An 18,193-nucleotide genomic window follows, 5' to 3' on the forward strand; every position below is an offset into this window, starting at 1 on the left:
TATACTACATCTTTAAACAAGACAGATGAAGGATCATTTTTATTTCCTGCTTTTCAAAATAAAATAAAAAACAAATCCAGTTTTAAAGAGTACAAAAAGACAGTTGTACAAGGCATGAGATTAGCATTGTATTCTTGCAGTAATTGGGAAAAAAAACAAAAAACTTTGAAGAGTTTAGTGATTCAGTCAGTCTTTAGGAAACATCCCATCCATCCTTCCATCAATGCTCTCACTAAGGGCATGTATTGGGACTGTTCAACACAATTTTCAGTAGATTGAAATGAACACATCACACCAGAGTCTAATTTGTAAGAAAAAGGCACATGTACAATAAGAAAAAAAAATTGGCAACTATAAAAAAAGGTACTTTGAAAGCAATTAAGTATCCATAAGCAGATTTAAAAAAAAGATCTGTGAAATTACTCCCATCTGACTCGGTGTTTCTGCTTCACAGTGATCGGTTAAAACCTGGAACAGAAAATGTTGCAGTTACCATTCACGCATAAATGAAAAAACATTGGCACCATCTAATCTCATCTTTACCTTCAATAAAGACAGAAGTCTCAGAACAATTTTACCATTGTGTAACCCAAACAGCATTAATTGACTGATTATAACATAAGCAGTGGTGCATGAATCTTTTAAATAAAGATGTATATAAACAGGTATACTCTGCTTTACATGATCCTGTTACACCATTTATTTTAAAATGAAACATTAGCTAAAACAAACAGATGGCAAAGCAAATTACAATGGGCCCAAAAATGACCAGAACATTTAAGTTCCAAGGAAGAATCCAAAATTAAGCAAAGGAGCACCACTCAGGTGCAGAATTATTATTAATTTAGCAGACCAGTTTTCTGAATTAACAGCACATTTATTTTAGAAATTAAGTGATCACTAGTTTATGAAACCTATTCTCATTATTTCAGTACATTTCAATTCATGCTAAATGGGATCATAATTTAACAAGGCATTTTTCTGGAACCAATCTAATGCAAAGCAAGGTATGCCTGTGTTTATAAATATAAACTCCCATCATTTCTTTCTTAACCGACACCCTTATCCAGGGCCGCTTACAGTTTACAGAAGAAACCTTTTAAATTATCACAAAAGCACAGAAAAATGTTTCTTGTGTAAACTAAGCCACTGAATATGCACATATATTCCAGACCTGGGTCAAATACCATTACATTTGTATTTCTGTATTTATTAATCACCTACTGTTTCAATTTTGTATTTGACAATGTAAATATTGTATCCGGTTTGACTATTACTAATTGACTAAGTGAAAATATTTAGAAGTACTGATATTTGCAAATACTTCAATTATATATCTTCACTGGTATTTGATATTCTCTATTTTCAAATCAACTATTTCAATCAATTGGTTGTATTGTAAAATGTAACCTTATTTGTACATCACCACAACAAACATAGCACAACATAACAGTAAAGATTCCTAACAGTCCCAACAAGGAGAGCAGGAGAAAAATATTCCATCTGTCCCAAAAGTCTAAATTGGTCTCTTGCGTCTCTCCATTAGCTAATGAGGGGAGGGGAGGAGACGAGACAAAGCAAGAGAAATGGGTTTATTATACAAGTTGAGCTACTGTGTGCACTGCTGGGAAAATATCTACCTTGCACACACAACACATATAGCCAGTGCTAATAAAATCAATTCAAAGGTGCTTTATTGGCATGACCAGTCACAGTATTGCCAAAGCAGAGACAAACGATCCAACAAGACTAACATAATATGAACAGAACATAATCATAATACTGTTAAATGTCTAACTACAACACAAAAGTAGCCATAACAAAACCGAGAAGGAAGAGACGTCTGCAACTCAACATTTACTTTCAATTGGAGTGTTTGTAATTGTAGACTATCTTTGTTGTGTGGAGTTTGTTTTGATGTACCCATTTTCAAATACAACCCATAAATTGAACTACAAATAACTGAAAACACGATCATATACTTTTGCAACAGCTTCAAAATGTTTTTCCACAATACATGCCAAGACTTTTCAAAAGTATTTCCAAATACATTCAACTAGTAATTGTGAAACAGGATTAAAAAATATATTTTTTTAATAAGGTTTTGGAAAAGTGAAGTATTTGGAAATATGCATCTGACCCAGGTTTGATATGTTCCATATGACTTTATTTGGCTATACCCAGTAGATTAAGTGTAGAAATGGAGACAATACTTACTCTTAAATTAACACACAAAACAGTTACAAAAATGAGCAAACTTTCTGTGTCCTGAACGGGTTGGTGCTGGAGGACACCCCGGTCAGTAAAGGGTCGTGGTGTGCATTCTGGATGCAAAACTGCTGGAGGTCTGCAGCTGCTTGTGACACCTGAAACACACGCATCAAGACATTGAAAACTAGTCATCCTGCCATTTTACATTGGAAAGGAAACAGCTGGAGATTTACACGCAGCAGGCCCTTTGCTACCACTTCACACTTGACCAATCAAATTCTGAAGGGGACATGGTTTTACACAATACATCCTTTACAATCATTATATGTAATGAATTAAAGTAAGCAAAAGCAGGCTTCTCAGTAAAGTAAAAAGACTGAATGTGAAAGCGTTTTATCATTTAACTTTTGCAATCTTAAAACTGCACTTGGATCATGCTTGATGTGACTATTAGTGCACTTCTGTATTGCTCATGTAACCTGTGAGTGGCCCTGGATAAGGGCGTCTGCCAACAATTACATTATTACGAATGACGTTTTGAAACCGGGATTTTCATCCACGTGTATTAAGACACACATAATAAATGACATTGAAACCAACAAAAACGTAGGATGAAACTTAAGACCATACGGGAAGGTTTAAGCCAAGTACTGGCAATCTTTCACACACAGAAACGCCATTATCAATCTGTCTGGATTACAAACCTCACAATAGACGTTCATTGCATTTTTCACGATTCCCACAATACCATTATGATCCATGATCTGAAACCAGCAATGTTTTAAGACACAGGGCAAACAGGCAACGTAAAGCACGATTATAAAACGTGACCAGGGTCGTGGTTTCTATAACTATTCATCGTGTATAAATAAGCACACAATAGCGAAAGTAAAAAACAAGGAAGACGTGCATTATGTGCATTGTGTCACTGTAGCCTGTAGATCTATTTTGCAATCCTGTCACACACAAAATGACAGGATGGGAACTTCAGAGTGTGTGTCTGGATTAAAACAATGATTGCATACAGCCTTGAGTTTATACACCGCTAACTCCAGTGCTAAACACATTTCCAATCAACTGCGATCAGTGCAAACGCAGACATGGCCAACTGGGGGACACGATTACCACCCAAACCCATTCCCACACCCAAAGACAAGCCCGGCCATAAACCCACATCTAAAAGACAGCAAAACGCACAAGCAACCCAGCCCGCTTCATCTCCAGTGAGTCTTCACGGACGGCTCGGGTGAGAAAGCAGTTTGATCAGCGACATTTTGAAATATACAAGACAGAACCCCCCGCTAGATTAACAGCGCCATTGTTTTCGCAAAATGTAAACGTAACCGGTGCAGAAAGTTGCCAGGAAATGTTAACTGTGGGGTCGGTTCGTCGTTTGAATAGGAAAATGCAGTCACAAGACAGAAAACGAGCAACGGCAACTTTTTCCAGCGGTTCACAAAGGACTATGGCAGACTAAAGCGGGTCTCCACGCCCTGGAAACCATCCGCCTCTATCGGAAACTTTCTGTACCTTCACCCGGTTGATGCTGGCCTCGAAACGCAGCTGCTGCACCACCTTCTTCATGGAGTTGATGTTGGATGATCCCGACATGTTAGCTTTCAGTGTGAACGGGTGCAGTTTCCAGACAAAAGGTGGGTCGACAGCTCCTTCTCTCGCTTGTGCTTCGGGGTCCGTACGCTTCCGCTTTGTGCCTCAAAAAAGCGCCCGGGCTGTGCGACACCTAGAGGCGGAATACGGCACCACCACGACCAAGGGGATGACGTGCGGCTCCCGTGACGTCATCGCTCCCTCCACCTTGAATTGAGTATTGGATTCAAGAGGAACAAATCAGGTCATGTAGTTGGGTGTGCATCAACTATAACGCTCACTAAAATGGTGAATGTAGTTGTAGGGAAAATAAAAAGCTGAATAATTTTAATTGTGAATGAAGACAATTCAGTGATATTGAGCCAGACAAGCAAAATGCAGTTTTCTGTAGCACAATGTACCTCGAGTATTTTTTTTTAATAATCCATATTCAAATTGATTAAAGGAGCTCACACTGTGGTGAAGTTTTTTTTTTTTTTTTTTTTTTTTTTTTTTTTAAACAGTGTTCGACCTAACTCTTTATAACAAGCATGCAAGTGATGAGGGTGAAAAAACCCCAGCTAACAATATTATTATTACGTTGCTACACCAACCCACAACCTCACTACAACGTTGTGTTGGCTGGGGACAACACCTCGCCCGATTGTACATGCAATGGTTAATTATGTATTAGCCAATGCAGCGTTGAAGTAGATTAGAACATTATAAATAAAGACTATACGTGCAAAGTGTTGCAAGAAAGACGTTTACACATGCAGACCTGCGGAAAGATCAGCTGAACTATGTGCTCAGTGGGAAGGCTGTTCTGAGCAGTGTGCTTGGGCTGGGCAGCAGCTCTCCTTTTCAAAGCACACAGTTCTGTCTCCACACCAGTGTTGCATGTGGGTCTCAAAATATACCAAACCCCCGACACAGAAGTACAGCCGTACAAAGATGCTGGGACTTCTGACCCATTTCTAGAAGTTGTCGGATTTGAGATGAATAGATCATTCGAGGAAAGAAGACCAACAACCGCCGGGGTAGGTATTATTATTATTATTATTATTATTATTATTATTATTATTATTATTATTTGGATTTTTGTATTTGAAATTAAATGCTATAGATGTAGCTGATTGTGTTCATCTACCTGCGATCTCTCTCTGCCTAACATTTGTGTAGAGCATGTGTTTGCTATAACTTGTTAGGAAATTTATTTATTTATTTACATGTTGATGTCCTTTTCCCTTCAGTATCTGGCAAAGAATATTGGTATAGGGATGTAAGTGCACTTTATGTATAAGACGACTTGCTTTACTTGTAATGGATAAAATAAAATAAAAAAAAAGAATATAAGGACATTATGTATTCTCAGGTGCTAAAGTTGTCAGTGTATTTGTGAGTTGCCAAGTTGGCATGTGGGTATACCCTTAGCAATATAGCCTACGTTTCTAATTACATGTTACTTCACACCCAACTACAGTGTTGGCTACATTTTGTAACCTAAATGAAGGACATGTGGAAATTATTGGATCTGCACAATTGTACCCAAACTGGATTATCTTTTTTAAAATCCCTCTAACAAGGGATTTGAAAAAAGATAATCCAGTTTGGGTATGTTTTGTCAATCTGTTTAACTGAGTAACCCTGTGCACTTTCCATCATACAGCTGGTGGAGCTCCATGTGTTATATGTCCCAGATGAACAGTGGAATGGGAAGCTGAACAAAGCCTCCGCAGATGGCATTGATAGCTTCCTATCTGCAGGCTTTATCAGGTATGTGACCTTTTACGAGATCTAAGCAATACGATAGGCAAATATAAACAATCCTACACCAAGACAGGCAATTGATACGGTACTGCAATGTCAGAGCTGTATCTGTAAGTAAATAAGGCATCAAATCAAAGATAGCCTTTATAGTGTGTAAAACTGCTACTTACTCCAAATGCATCCCTCCTTGCATAAACATTACACAGAGTATGCCCATCATTGGTGGACTGCAAGTTTTCACATCTATTTGACTTTGGTTTAATGACATTTTCATGGTTACTGCCCATACCAGTGCCTCTGTATAATGATGTTTTTTTTTTTTTTTTCCTTCTTCTCAGGGTTTTTCCTGACCTGAGTTTACGGGCTCTACGAGACGAACTGACAGGACTTCTGGGCTCAGAGAAAGCAATCGACAATTTTGTGTTTCTTAAATGTGTGGGTAGAAGTTTGGCAGTGGTGAGTCCAGAGAATGAACACCATCTGTGATTGACTGGATGTTACTAAACAGTTCCCTCATCCATGATACACCACTTGAAGCAGGTTTTATAGATCACTCTTAAAACATTAATTTGCAAAGACTTGGGCACATTTCACTATAATTCAATAAGCAAGTGTTTTGCTGTATATAAGAGAAGCTTAATTAATCAAGTGACATGTTTAATTGAATGATAACTAATGTGCTTCCAGTCTCAAATTTTAGATTTTTAGACCCATAAAGCTGTATAGAACTATGCATTCCTGTGGACGCTGTTTGTTTGAAATTGACTTGTTTGAATCCTCGGTGCTATACTTTCCACACAAACATTACAAGCTGTTTCATAGACAAGCTAGGGCACGCCTGCTGTTTGCACCAATAATGTGACATTGACAAACTATAAAGCACCCATGCAGTAGTGCTCTATGCTATTTCTAGGCTACTGTCATCAGGTATAGATTTCAAATGACGAAGCACGATGTAGCTGAATATGAAACAATGAATAGAGGACAAAGGTTCTATAAATACATTGTAGATTGTGTGAAGGAGGAAACTGTATGCAAATATTTTACACAACCATGCAGTTATAAATCCTCTCTGAAATGTGTCCCAGGAAGCCCAGGAGATAAATGAGGTTTGAAAACCTAGTAACAAGTAACAACTGTTTGATATTGTGGAATTGTACTGCCAAACTGCAGTTTCTATTTCTCAATACAGAGTGGAAGACTGAAAAAATAATGTACAATACATATCTAGGTAATCTAGGAGACTTCAGATTTTGGTGAATGCTTAGACTAGACAATTAATAAACAAATTGGTACAAGTCCAGCAAGTGGATGTTCTAATCTTCACATTACACAGGCTTGGCTTAAAAATAAAACCTGTTCATATCCTACTTCATTAGACTTGTAGACCCAGGATGGTTTAAGTTGATTAATTAAGTAGACTCGGCATCCTAGCAACCCAGTGAAGTGCTTTAATGTCTCTTCTAGTGGCATTGTTACTGTGGTAGTCCTGGCCAGTTTACCTTCCACTGAGCTGGTGAAGAAATTGCAGTTGATACTGTAATGTAATGACCCAGTGTCACATCTTAATCTTATTCCTGAGAATTTACAATTTAATTCCATTTCAGGTCAAAAGTAAACAAGAAAAAGAACTGAAAGTAAAGTCCTTTGCACCGCCATACGTATGTAGTCTTTTTCTTATTCTTATTGTTGTGGATATCAATGTCATCGTTTAAAACATGTTTACACATTTATTCTTTTGACTGACAGTGTTTGCATTTGATGTTCTCAAAACTGTATTTATAGACAGATGCCTCTCTTTGACTGCTCTTTAGACTTCAGTTATTGTGTCTCACTGCCTAGCTGTTAATGCATCACCTTGGTATGAAGATGTAAACACAGTTCAAGGAACAGTAGGTTTGGGGATTTTAGGAGGACATTACAAAATCAGATTTGTTGTGATACACATTTAGCCTAAACTGAAATACAGTTCTGAAAGTTGTTTGTTTTTCTCCCCCTCTACAAATAAGGCACCTCAGCCAGAATTATACTTGTTACCCGGAGTGGAAAATGACAGAAGCATTTACTCTGCTCCTCGCATGCCTGACAGACAGAACTACCACACAGAGCCTCAGGGCTATCATTCTCCCCAGAAGACCAGCATTGTGCCTGCTGTGAAAAACCAGGCAACTAACCCCAGGATTACGCAAAGGGCTCCCCATAACCCCTCTCCTGCCCAGAGCCCTGATGAGGATGTGGACGAGGATGATGAGGTGGAGAGTTTTAGTTCGGGGGAGGACAAGGAAGACAACGTCAGCCGAGATCAAGGCTGCAATTGGGAAGACACTGTCAGTCCTCCGAGGAGAATTCAGGAGCAGCCTCAGCCGATAGGAAAGAAAGCAGGTGAGCGGAGCACCGCTGAAAAGACAAACCCACCATTAAAATGCTATGGTGACATTCCTGCAACCCAAACATATCTGGATATGTTATACATATATATGAAAACCTTACCCTTGCATAGAACTTACAGAATAGAAAATCTGATATCTGATCAAGCTTATATTATTTCCATGCTTAAAATCCATGCTAGGATTGTCCTAATGCAGATGTTTTAACCTGCAGAAAGACTACCGAACACCAAATCACAAGTAAAGAGCAGGACAGCTGTGAAAAAGGGCAGTCGAGTCCTGAGAAACAGCACGAGAGATTCTGGCGTGCCTGAGTCCCTGGGGGACAGAGACTCTGTATTCTCACACAGCCAGAGCAGGTAAGAGTGGTGAACCACACAACGATTCTCCCGCCAATGAATAGTGTATTGTACAGATACTGGTTACAGGAATTACAGGAATCCACACATATAATAAAAAATATGCATTTGATCGCTTTTATCTTGCCATTTTCTAAACGTTTCCAAGACCCAAAGAAAGTATTTTTAGGGAAGGCATCACAGATTTCTCTTTGGGGAATGCAAGTTAAAGTCTGAATTGTTACTTTTGTTTGTGGGTTCTCTGCTCTTTTGTGCTCACAATGCATTTGATAAGCCCTTGAAGACATCCTTTAGTCTTTCCCTCATACACCCCTAAATGCTTTGTTTTGAGATTCTTTGCTTTAATCTCCATGCATTACTTTTTTTCTGGTTGGTCCTTCAATTCATTTTTTGCTTTAATCCAACATATTTATTCTTAGGAAAACCGAGAACACTCTACCATCAAAAGATCACAGGGAACAAATCAATCAGGTAGGGTCTCAAATACCTGTTATTGTTTCACCATTTGATACGTGTCCTGAATGTACAATTTGTCTAGGTTTAAGATCTGGAAGGCTCTTGTTTGGGAGACATAAAAAAATAAAACTACAGATGTGATCATGTTCGTGTCTTTTTTGATTTCTCTATTGGATCTGTGCCATAGAATTTTTGCATGCCTTCGACTTAATGTGATCATTCACTCAGAACCAACGACCAGAGCAAACAGGGGGCATTGATTGCTAATGTGGTGGGTTTTTATAGATGCACCTCTAGTCCATCAGGAAGTCTTGTATAAATGTAAATGAGGACTTGCTCTGAGAAAAGGGCTTTTAGGAACTGTCAAGGGCTTTGTTGCTCTGGACTCTTTTTGCTTTCCCCACATTCCAACATCAGTAGGTGGTCTGAGTATCGGCCGGCTGATGCTCAGCATAAAATAGGCACTGAGACACTGGGTTTTGTTTTAAATTTCTTTGCAGGTCTGTGACAATCCTCTGCCCCTGCCCACCCCAGCACTGTACACCTTGCCCCCAGTCGCCCCTCTCCTAGCTAGGGCTACACACAATCCTGCTCCTCCAGCCTTCATCACAGACAGTAAGTTGGAATACACTTTCACTAAGGCCAGTAGCTTTTAAAGCTTTAAATTGCAGGGTGGTTTATTTTAAAAAACACCCGATGTTTGATTCCCAGCTTAAGTTTCCATTTGGGATACTTTCATTTCATAGCTAAGTTTCTCATCAGATACATCAGATACCATGCTAATGACTACCTGTTTACATGTCTTCTGCCTTCTGGGATGTTCAGCAAAGATGCATTTGAAACCACAAGTGCTGGTGCTGGAACCCATATCAATAGTAATCAACAACAACAAGAAAAACATTTTACCAGAGCACTTACATTATGTTTATATTTGTCAGTTTTGTACAAATAAGAGACTGCACTGGGATTTTTTTTTTCCATTAGAGTTATGAATTTAATCAAGTCTCTATTCTAAAGGATGAGAAGTGCTGAAAGGGGCTGCTCAGTGTATTTGTGTTTGTTCTCCCAGGAGATGAACTGGTGGAGGGAATTAAGTTGGCAAAGCAGGAGAGGAAACAGCTTGAGAAGACTAGACAAGATTTGTTGAGACGGGCGAAAGACCTTTTAGGCCAGAACCGTCAGAGGAGAAATCAAGGTAAGAGGGGCCTCAGTTAAACACATTTTTCTTCTTTGTCAAGATCAAACTAAAGACCTAGCTGGTCATTACAGCCACAAACCTAAGGTTGTGAATTTGGCAGGACTCAAACCCAGCAACGTACAGTTAATATAAAATACAAAGCATAAATCCTAGTTGAAAGAGGTAAGCATAATGCAGCGAAGTCCTGGGTTTGAGCTACAGGGAGGGAGCAGAGGAAAAATCCCTGAAACAACAGATCTATCAATGTCTACTTATCTATGCATAAGCAGGGGCATAATGAAGAGAAGTTACTTGTAGTGCAAAAATTACATGCATGTGCAACAACTCAGAGGAATAAGCTGCTGGATTACGAGTACAGTCTGAATAGATGTGTCTTGAGAAATCGCCGGAAGGTGGTCAGGGACTGTGCGGTCCTGACCTCAGTTATGATCTGGGAATTTGGTTACATAATATTGCGGTTATTTTATTGTTACGATGTTTAGTCAGATAAGTAATCTTACTGCAAGACTAACAAGTTGTGTATATGACGCATAAAAAACATTTTTAGAGCTGTTTTTTTTTTGGTCCCATCACAGCTCGAGATGCTTGGAAGAAAAGGTATTTTGACACTAAAAAGGCCACTGTTCCTTTGGAGGAGACTCTGAAAAAGGTGCGTCAGGAACTGGAAACATATTACCACAAGGTGCTGCATCAACTGCAGGCCAGGGATGCGCGGAGCAAGCCAAAACACCATGGCAAAACCAAGGTGAATGAACCTTGGCCTCAGGACGCTGAAAACAATTGTGTGGCAAGTAGAAATGGAAAGTAACAGATACGCAATTATGAAATACAGCACAGTATGTCTGCCACCAGAGGGAGGCAAAGACTATGTTAATAACTGGCTAGTGCAGGATGATTAGAGATTGGGAAATTGGTTACATAACATTGCTGTTTTGAGAAGTCATTTTCAGGGTTGTTGTTGTTTAACTACAATAAATTGAGTTCAAAGTTGCATTTATGTTTTCTAAACCAGTAAGACCAGTAAGTTTTGTTTTTGCCTGTCTAAATGCTTGGGACATATTTATGTTGAAAACAAACAAACTCTAAGCATAATTAGCTTATATTCTTGCTCTGCTTACGCCAAATTGGGAAAATAAACTGTGACGCTCTGCCATATCTGGGTCAATCTTTGTCTCTCCAGAATGATCTCATTATTAAAGTCACGACGGAGAACCACGAAATAGATCAGCTGAAGAGGAAAGTGGACGATGCTAAAATGAAACTTGTGACTGAACTCAAGGTACTTTGTGATCTTTAGTACCACTGAATTATTGCCTGAACAAAATGAGGGATGTAATTCACCACTTTTCCCAATTAATGTCTGTAGGCTTTCACATGGGGTGGCTTGTGACCAGCATCATAAAGCAACCAATAAATCATTGTTACACCCATCACATAGGGAGGGGCTTGAGAAAACGGTTTACCGTTTGAAATCAAAGTAAAGCTAAGTAAAACGAAGCTCTTTTTTTGCCGTAACTTTGTACGGGAAAGTTATGGGGTATTACTTATTCAATTCATATATATTTGTATTATATTAACAAGTGTTTCCCCTGTGGTTGTCTGCAGCTCAGGAAGCAAGCCGCCTCAGAGCTGCGGGCCCTCAGAGCGGAGCTGTCACAGAAGAAGACCCAGACCTCGCTCTCCGGCCCACAGCGAGGCTCAACCACACAAACCCTTGGACACCGCAGCCGGTCACAGGCCCAGCGCATCCCAGGCTGAACAGTGAACATCTCCACACACACCCCTGGCTCTTCTCAGTCCTCAGTCAGGACTGGACTAAACCTACCTTGGCAGTCACTGAACATAAAACACACCATATTACTGCACTTTTTTTTTTTTTAATATAGAAGATGAAAAGTATTTTTATATTTGAGAATAAAGTGGCATTTGTATATGTGGTGATTGGAATCGTGCTTTACAGATCAGTCAGATAGAGAAACATTTAATTTTATACATGCCTGTAAGTGTGACGTTCTATTTTATTACATTGTTACTCTTCTATCAACTCAATTCACAGGCAGCATAACATGACCAACCCTTAATGACTGTTTACAGTGAAGGGTGTTTAAATTATTAATTAAGCATACTATTTTTATTTTCATTTGATAATGTAATGAATTGTGCTGTTCATATCATAAGCATAAAACATTGTTTTTTGTGGTTTTTACACAAGCTTTAGACCTGGCTAATTATTAATACAAAATCCTGTAATTTCATTATGTTAAAACAAATATTTAAATCTAGTTTGAAATGTCCAGCTAATACATATTTTATTTATGCAAGTGAATGCATAATTTCAAATACTACCAAAAACTGCAACACATTTGCCTTTTATATCTTGTTTTGGCATTCTCAACATATACATTATTCTTATACTTCCTTGATGAAAACAACTGCCAAAAAAATAAAAGTCAATGAGATTTCTTCTGAAGCACTTTAATGATCAGTTATTTTACATGAACTTAATAATTTAGTTAAACCAAAGTCAACACAATAAATTGATGAAATGTTAAATTACTCGATTCATATTTTTATTTGTGAACATTATTAATCTGTAATAGCAGCATTTAAAAGTGAAAAAAACATTAATATTGTTAATGCAAGAAAATTTGTATTAGAAAGCACTTTCGAGGTGAATACAAAAGTTATTGAGCGATGAAAGCAATAAATGAAGCCATTCAACAGTGGATGACAGCATATCCCTGAACTGTTGAAGCCAGTTTGCTGGCTTCTCATCGGGCCTCCAGACAATGTGTTACTAACTTGTAGCACCAGCCCCTGGCTCTTGGCTCTCAGGGCTCTCTCTCATCTGCTGGCTCAAGAGCATTCCACATGTCTCTGGTCTGCTGCTGGGCGACGGGGTCCTTGCTGTAGTCCAGGAGATCGCCGTTCCACATGCCGATTCCCCGCAGCCCATGCTCCCTGACATAGGCAGCCTTCTGGGAAATGCTCTCGGGGTCATCGTACCACACCTGATGGATCTGTCCTTGATCGTCCTGGGGAGATAAATTCAATGGCAGCGATCAGAGGCTGGACTTGTGCACACACTGACTGCAAGACTTACGGGCTCAAACAAGGGAAAGAAACTCCAGACTGGGGTTCACCTGGCCCCTGTCCCCTCCTTTAGGATGCATTATTTCCCTGTTGCTGTGAAGCCAAGCATGAACTGCACACAACAGATCAAATCTCTGACGTGGTACTCTTTAGTTTTGGATTTTAGATCTGTATGTTTCTTTATACGGGGGGCAAGGCCTTTCTAATTGTTTACACGGATGGTTTATTTTCTGTGAGGTGTGGATATTTGCTCTGATTTGGAGCCAGGCTTTCTGCACTATTTCTAGATCATGGAGATAGCTGCCAAGAAGACTGAAGACTCGGGCTATCCTCAGTTTTAAATAGTGTACTACTCGTCACTCAACTTTACCTTGTAATTGTAGTAAGGTGCTCGCTGATTGTCATCCCACATCCTCCCAGAGGTGGAGCTGTTGAGCTGCTTCATCATGATCCTGTAGGGGATCTGGCGCCCAGCCGCATCACTGCAGGGGGCCCCTCGGAAAGGCACGTTGGCGATCTTGCACACTCCCTCCTAGACGAAAACATCCACAGTAGATGTTGGTATCCTGGTTATTTCAATTTTTATACTGCTCTTACATTTTGGTTGGGGTTACAAGGAAGAAAATCTACTGGTAACTGAACTTTGGCTTTTGGATTGGAGATTAGGATTGGTTGATATATGTTTATGTTGATGTATGTTTTAAAGAGGGACCTGATTTCACAGTTTTAGTTAGGCTTAAATAGGAGGTGTATGTCTCTGCACTGTATAATACATTTTATCCTGCTTTCACCATTTTCTGGTCTTGTGACTGATCCCATAGACCCCGCCTTCTGGAGCCCCAGCAACATGTTCATCCCCATGTGGTGCCAAAATACATAGTCCTACAAGGGTATTTGTCACAGCGCAGGCAATACTAAAGTCATAAAGTGTAACCTGATGACAGACTAATTTAGATGTACATCAATTGTGATGTAGGTCTTGCTGGTTATACCCACTTGGTTTCTAGTCCCCAATGACATGTGAAGTCCTGGATAAATCCTTCTCAGGATATAAACTAAGGCCTAAATTAATTCAGAACTTTGGTCAATCCCAAATACAAACAGTGCTTGACAGTGGGTTTCTACTAGGTAGAATGAAGAAGGCAAATAAAGCTGCCACCCAGTACTGGGTTTGTATGTTGCAACAGGCTGGTGTTGGTGGTTAAAGTTCTTCTTTTATCTGGGATAGTTCATCTGGCGATAATCTGTGATGTCCCACTGATATGTTTCCCAGACAACAAGAAAGCCACTTGTGCTTCTCTGTACTGACAGCATTATCTAAACCACACCCCAGTCACCTTACAAGTGATATAGCTCTGGTATCTTTGTTTTCAAGAATCTTTATCGATGTTTGTTTTTTTACAAGCAGGTTAAGCCGTTGACTTCTTAAGTGGACTTTGACTTTAAATATTATCTTAAATGAGTAATTTTCAGTTTGCAGACCATATTATTATTACTTTTGTGTAAGAGTCTCATATGTATGTATGTTTCAGTCACGCAGGTAGGCATTGGCACACTGAAGGAGTGGTTTCTAGTTGCTCAAAAACCTAGGCCAGGGAGAAGACCCTCTATACTGAGTTTCCTTCAATACCAGGTAATCTGTTCTACTATGTTCATAATATGGTTTGAGTAAAATCTTGGAATGCTTACATGGGTCAGTTCCAGACAAGGATAGTCATAGCCATACCATGGCACCCCCATCACGATCTTCTTTGGATCAATCTTCATCATGAGGTAGTCATCATACCCTGAGGAACGTTTACTGGTATCAGCAACTTACAAGATCTCTCCACTTCAAGAATGCAAGATGTTTCAATTTCTGTAATCCAGGTTCTTAATTCTTGTAACATACTCTTATAATACGTTTAGAACTAAAATAGATTTAGATTTGGCCCTAGTGAAAATTTTAACAGTGAATCAAATTATAAGAACACAAAATGTAATGACTGTTACACAGCATATTGCTTACCTCCCAGAGTCTGTTTGTATGGTGCATTAGCCATAGCAATACAGTCCCCCCAGATTTGGCTCTGCTCATCGTAGGACATCACAAACACCAAGTCGCATGCTTCGGCTATGGCTACATAGTCATAGCAACGCTTATCAATGCACTTTGGTGACCATGCAACATCAAATGATACCTGGAAGCACACAGGATTAGGCATTTTACTGTATCATCCCTATCCATGTGAAATTTAAGGGAGACACTTTGGCTTTCGTGGCAAATGAGTTTAAACCATGAGAATATTGCGTACAGCAAAATGTAATCATTTCATGGAATGTTTGAGAAAGGCGAGGATTGGGTTTTCATTTCAGCCTGAGCTCACAATTACTCATAATAACCACATCCATCTGGTTTCATAGTGCTCTTTAAATCACTTCCTGCACTGGACCCAGGAAATGGGATCAAATTGACTGTTATGTGAATAAGTAGATCAGTGAACTAATTAAGTGCTCAGATGGAACAAGAACTTGAAAGAGTCTGGCCTCCAGGGACTGAACTAGAAGAGCTCTGGAGCCCAGATTAGACTAGAGAGAACGCCCTCTCACCTGTGAGCCTGGGATTTCTCGGTGGAAGGCCTCAGTGGTCTCCTTTACAAGTGCTGTCAAGGCATAGTACTCTGGGGAGTCCTGCTTCACCCCCTGCTCAATGTCAATATTGATCCCATCCATGAACTGCTTCTTTGCCAGGTCCACTTGCTCCGAGATCCAGTCCGTTCTGTTGGCAGGGTCCACTATGTTACCGAGGGGCACATCACCTGCACAGAACACACACAAAATATGCCATTTGAACCGACTCTGCATTACACTTTACACTGGGTGGGAGAGCAAAGTCACCGCTATTTTACATGACCCTTGTTCAATTCTAATTACTACACAGAGTTCCAGAAAAGGAAAAGATGTAGGCTAATTGCCGAGACATTAATACCTTTAAGGACCATCCGTGCTCCTTTAGAATGAGCGTAGCACATAAACTCCGGGTTATACTTCCCAAATGTGGCCACTGTTGTGACTTTAGACCAGTCGTAAAACTTCCATGAGCTCCGTCCGGTATCAAACACGTATACCTTTGGTAGAAGACAATGCAATAACAATAATGTAGAAGGAATATTATCACACAGTAGGCTACATACTAGAATATCGAGTATGTTTAGAGTTTTAGCTGATTTGTTGGGTGAAAAACTTGGGCACATGTTTAAAACTATTGATTATATATATCTGCAAAAACAACTTTTAGCATTTCTAAGAAACAAATGTATTGTTATATGAAGGACTATATGCTACAAAACCTTTTCAGAACAGCTCCAAATAAATCAAAATCCCATCCAAATATAAAACAAAATCTTAATTGTTCTTTCAGCAATAACAATTAATTCAATGTTTTATGCATCTATAAGGTACCATGTAACAGATTAAAGTGGTAGGTCGTGTAAATATACAAATAATCTTATTGGAATACAATTCACTCATTATTACTTTTGAACAATACAGCCTACAATTATTAAACCAAAAATCAAAATTTGAATGACTGTTCAAGCCCCTCTTGGTAATTTCAATTAGCCTATAGGTGCGTGATAATTTACATACCTAAAATTAATGACAACAGAATTCAATTTGAGTATTATTGCATTATTATAGTATAATATTATAGGACATTATCTTGTTTTCAGTATATAACAAATACACTTGCTACTGATTTTATCGTTTTTTTTTTTTAGCTGATCATATTTTTTTTAAAAACATGGTTTAAATACCCAAATAGTAGGAAGCAAAAATAATGAAGTGAAACCGACATTAAGCTATGCACCTTTTGATTATCTGGAGCTGTTATTTAAAGGTTATAATATAAAAACAAAGTTTCTTAGAGTTGTTTTAGCAGATCGCTGTAATCAGTAATTTTAAAGCGTTCATATCAGTTCAGCTGCACACACGCATGTGACCATGATCGCGTTCTTGTAGCGCAGATGTGCGCAGTTCTGCACGGCTCCTCCAATGGGATCGCTAGGACCCTGCAGATCTGCGGAAATCTGCGATATCATTAACGCGACCACTGCAGTATTATCGGTGTGCGATGTCATCCAGATGCGCATACCTCGAAGTCCCTGACGTCGGTGATCGGGTTGCAGAGCTCCGGGCGCTCACACGGGCACTGCGGCGCACAGGACACCAGCGCCGGGCACAGCGCTGCGAGGAGCAGGAGACACCACGCTGCCATGTCCGCCTGGCTCAGTCCGAGGAGTGATTCAACATGGGTCTGTCTGGTCCAAAGGCTACCACTTCATTATCATCACATGAAGACGCCTTAACGTCCCTAATTAGATCACTTCCTCACAGCTGACACTAATCGCCTTTGGCCACTATTCTCCGCGTCACTACGGCACGCCAGGCGGGACAAGAATAACAAGTCAGCCTTTCTTTTTCGTGCTTATCTTTCTAAACATCCCATTATCCAATTTCCTGCACTTACAACACTGTTCCTCTTATAACTCTATCATAGGATCTCAGTACATTAGAAAATTATTTTAAAATAACGGGTTGCTTCTAGTTAACCAATTTCCCTAGCCAATTGTATTATCTTATTCTTTTTATTCTTCTTCTTCTTCTTCTTATTATTATTATAGGCCTACATGTTGACATTACAGGTGCAATGTTGGGGGATTTATGTGATTTCTGCTTCGGCCGTACCTGTATGCCTGGATTATTAGTTATGATTAATTCGGGATGATCTGTAGTCATCCTCATTAATTTAGAAGTGTTTAGAAACCTATTCTTATTTACAATAAAAGTGACTACAAAATGACACAATACATTATTTACCATTCATTTCTATCGTTGGCACAAAATGATCTGAAACACAACCAAACCAAACAGTAAATCCAACACGTTTGTATTGTAGAGTCATTATTTTGCCCCTTCATGTATTCCCTTTGGGCAGTGGTGGGCAACCTGCAACCCAAAGTGCATCCATTTGCTCCCCACGACCACCCCCCAAAAAATAATAAAAAGTACTGTATTTATTTTTACTATACTGCTTATTCTGTATCAATTTGTTTCTCCCTTAATACATTGTTGATTTTTATTTATTGCATTAT

The 18,193-nt window shown here is 39.3% G+C and overlaps 3 protein-coding genes across 3 annotated transcripts; 1 reads left to right on the plus strand and 2 right to left on the minus strand.

Annotated features, from left to right (window-relative positions):
• Positions 1–24: 24 nt before the first annotated feature.
• gng5 (guanine nucleotide binding protein (G protein), gamma 5) lies at positions 25–3,924 on the minus strand. Its single transcript, XM_066691697.1, has 3 exons — positions 3,742–3,924; positions 2,218–2,366; positions 25–468 (listed from the first exon to the last, which is right to left on the minus strand). Exons 1-2 carry the CDS (start codon positions 3,820–3,822, stop codon positions 2,241–2,243), a joined length of 207 nt encoding a protein of 68 aa, XP_066547794.1. The 5' UTR covers positions 3,823–3,924; the 3' UTR covers positions 25–468; positions 2,218–2,240.
• Positions 3,918–12,514, plus strand: spata1 (spermatogenesis associated 1). The gene is made up of 12 exons (XM_066691694.1): positions 3,918–4,838; positions 5,468–5,574; positions 5,907–6,024; positions 7,176–7,229; positions 7,578–7,950; positions 8,170–8,314; positions 8,734–8,785; positions 9,271–9,385; positions 9,840–9,965; positions 10,544–10,713; positions 11,149–11,247; positions 11,574–12,514. Exons 1-12 carry the CDS (start codon positions 4,797–4,799, stop codon positions 11,724–11,726), a joined length of 1,554 nt encoding a protein of 517 aa, XP_066547791.1. The 5' UTR covers positions 3,918–4,796; the 3' UTR covers positions 11,727–12,514.
• Positions 12,515–12,516: 2 nt separating this feature from the next.
• Positions 12,517–17,459, minus strand: ctbs (chitobiase, di-N-acetyl-). Its single transcript, XM_066691695.1, has 7 exons — positions 17,194–17,459; positions 16,030–16,168; positions 15,651–15,859; positions 15,070–15,241; positions 14,751–14,848; positions 13,432–13,593; positions 12,517–13,003 (listed from the first exon to the last, which is right to left on the minus strand). Exons 1-7 carry the CDS (start codon positions 17,314–17,316, stop codon positions 12,800–12,802), a joined length of 1,107 nt encoding a protein of 368 aa, XP_066547792.1. The 5' UTR covers positions 17,317–17,459; the 3' UTR covers positions 12,517–12,799.
• Positions 17,460–18,193: the final 734 nt, after the last annotated feature.

Source organism: Amia ocellicauda, chromosome 19, assembly GCF_036373705.1.
Source record: "Amia ocellicauda isolate fAmiCal2 chromosome 19, fAmiCal2.hap1, whole genome shotgun sequence".
In the NCBI taxonomy this organism is placed as follows: Eukaryota; Metazoa; Chordata; class Actinopteri; order Amiiformes; family Amiidae; genus Amia; species Amia ocellicauda.

Bases quoted from the DNA above. Each gene is read 5' to 3' on its own strand.
- spata1 (XM_066691694.1), top strand. From the start codon at position 4,797: ATGAATAGATCATTCGAGGAAAGAAGACCAACAACCGCCGGG. The intron at 7,951-8,169 runs GTGAGCGGAGCA...TTTAACCTGCAG, and splicing joins GCCGATAGGAAAGAAAGCAG to AAAGACTACCGAACACCAAA. The intron at 10,714-11,148 runs GTGAATGAACCT...TTGTCTCTCCAG, and splicing joins AACACCATGGCAAAACCAAG to AATGATCTCATTATTAAAGT.
- gng5 (XM_066691697.1), bottom strand. From the start codon at position 3,822: ATGTCGGGATCATCCAACATCAACTCCATGAAGAAGGTGGTGCAGCAG. The intron at 2,367-3,741 runs GTACAGAAAGTT...CGTGTGTTTCAG, and splicing joins CCAGCATCAACCGGGTGAAG to GTGTCACAAGCAGCTGCAGA.
- ctbs (XM_066691695.1), bottom strand. From the start codon at position 17,316: ATGGCAGCGTGGTGTCTCCTGCTCCTCGCAGCGCTGTGCCCGGCGCTG. The intron at 15,860-16,029 runs GTATTAATGTCT...TGTTCTGTGCAG, and splicing joins AGCACGGATGGTCCTTAAAG to GTGATGTGCCCCTCGGTAAC. The intron at 14,849-15,069 runs GTAAGCAATATG...AACGTTCCTCAG, and splicing joins ATACAAACAGACTCTGGGAG to GGTATGATGACTACCTCATG.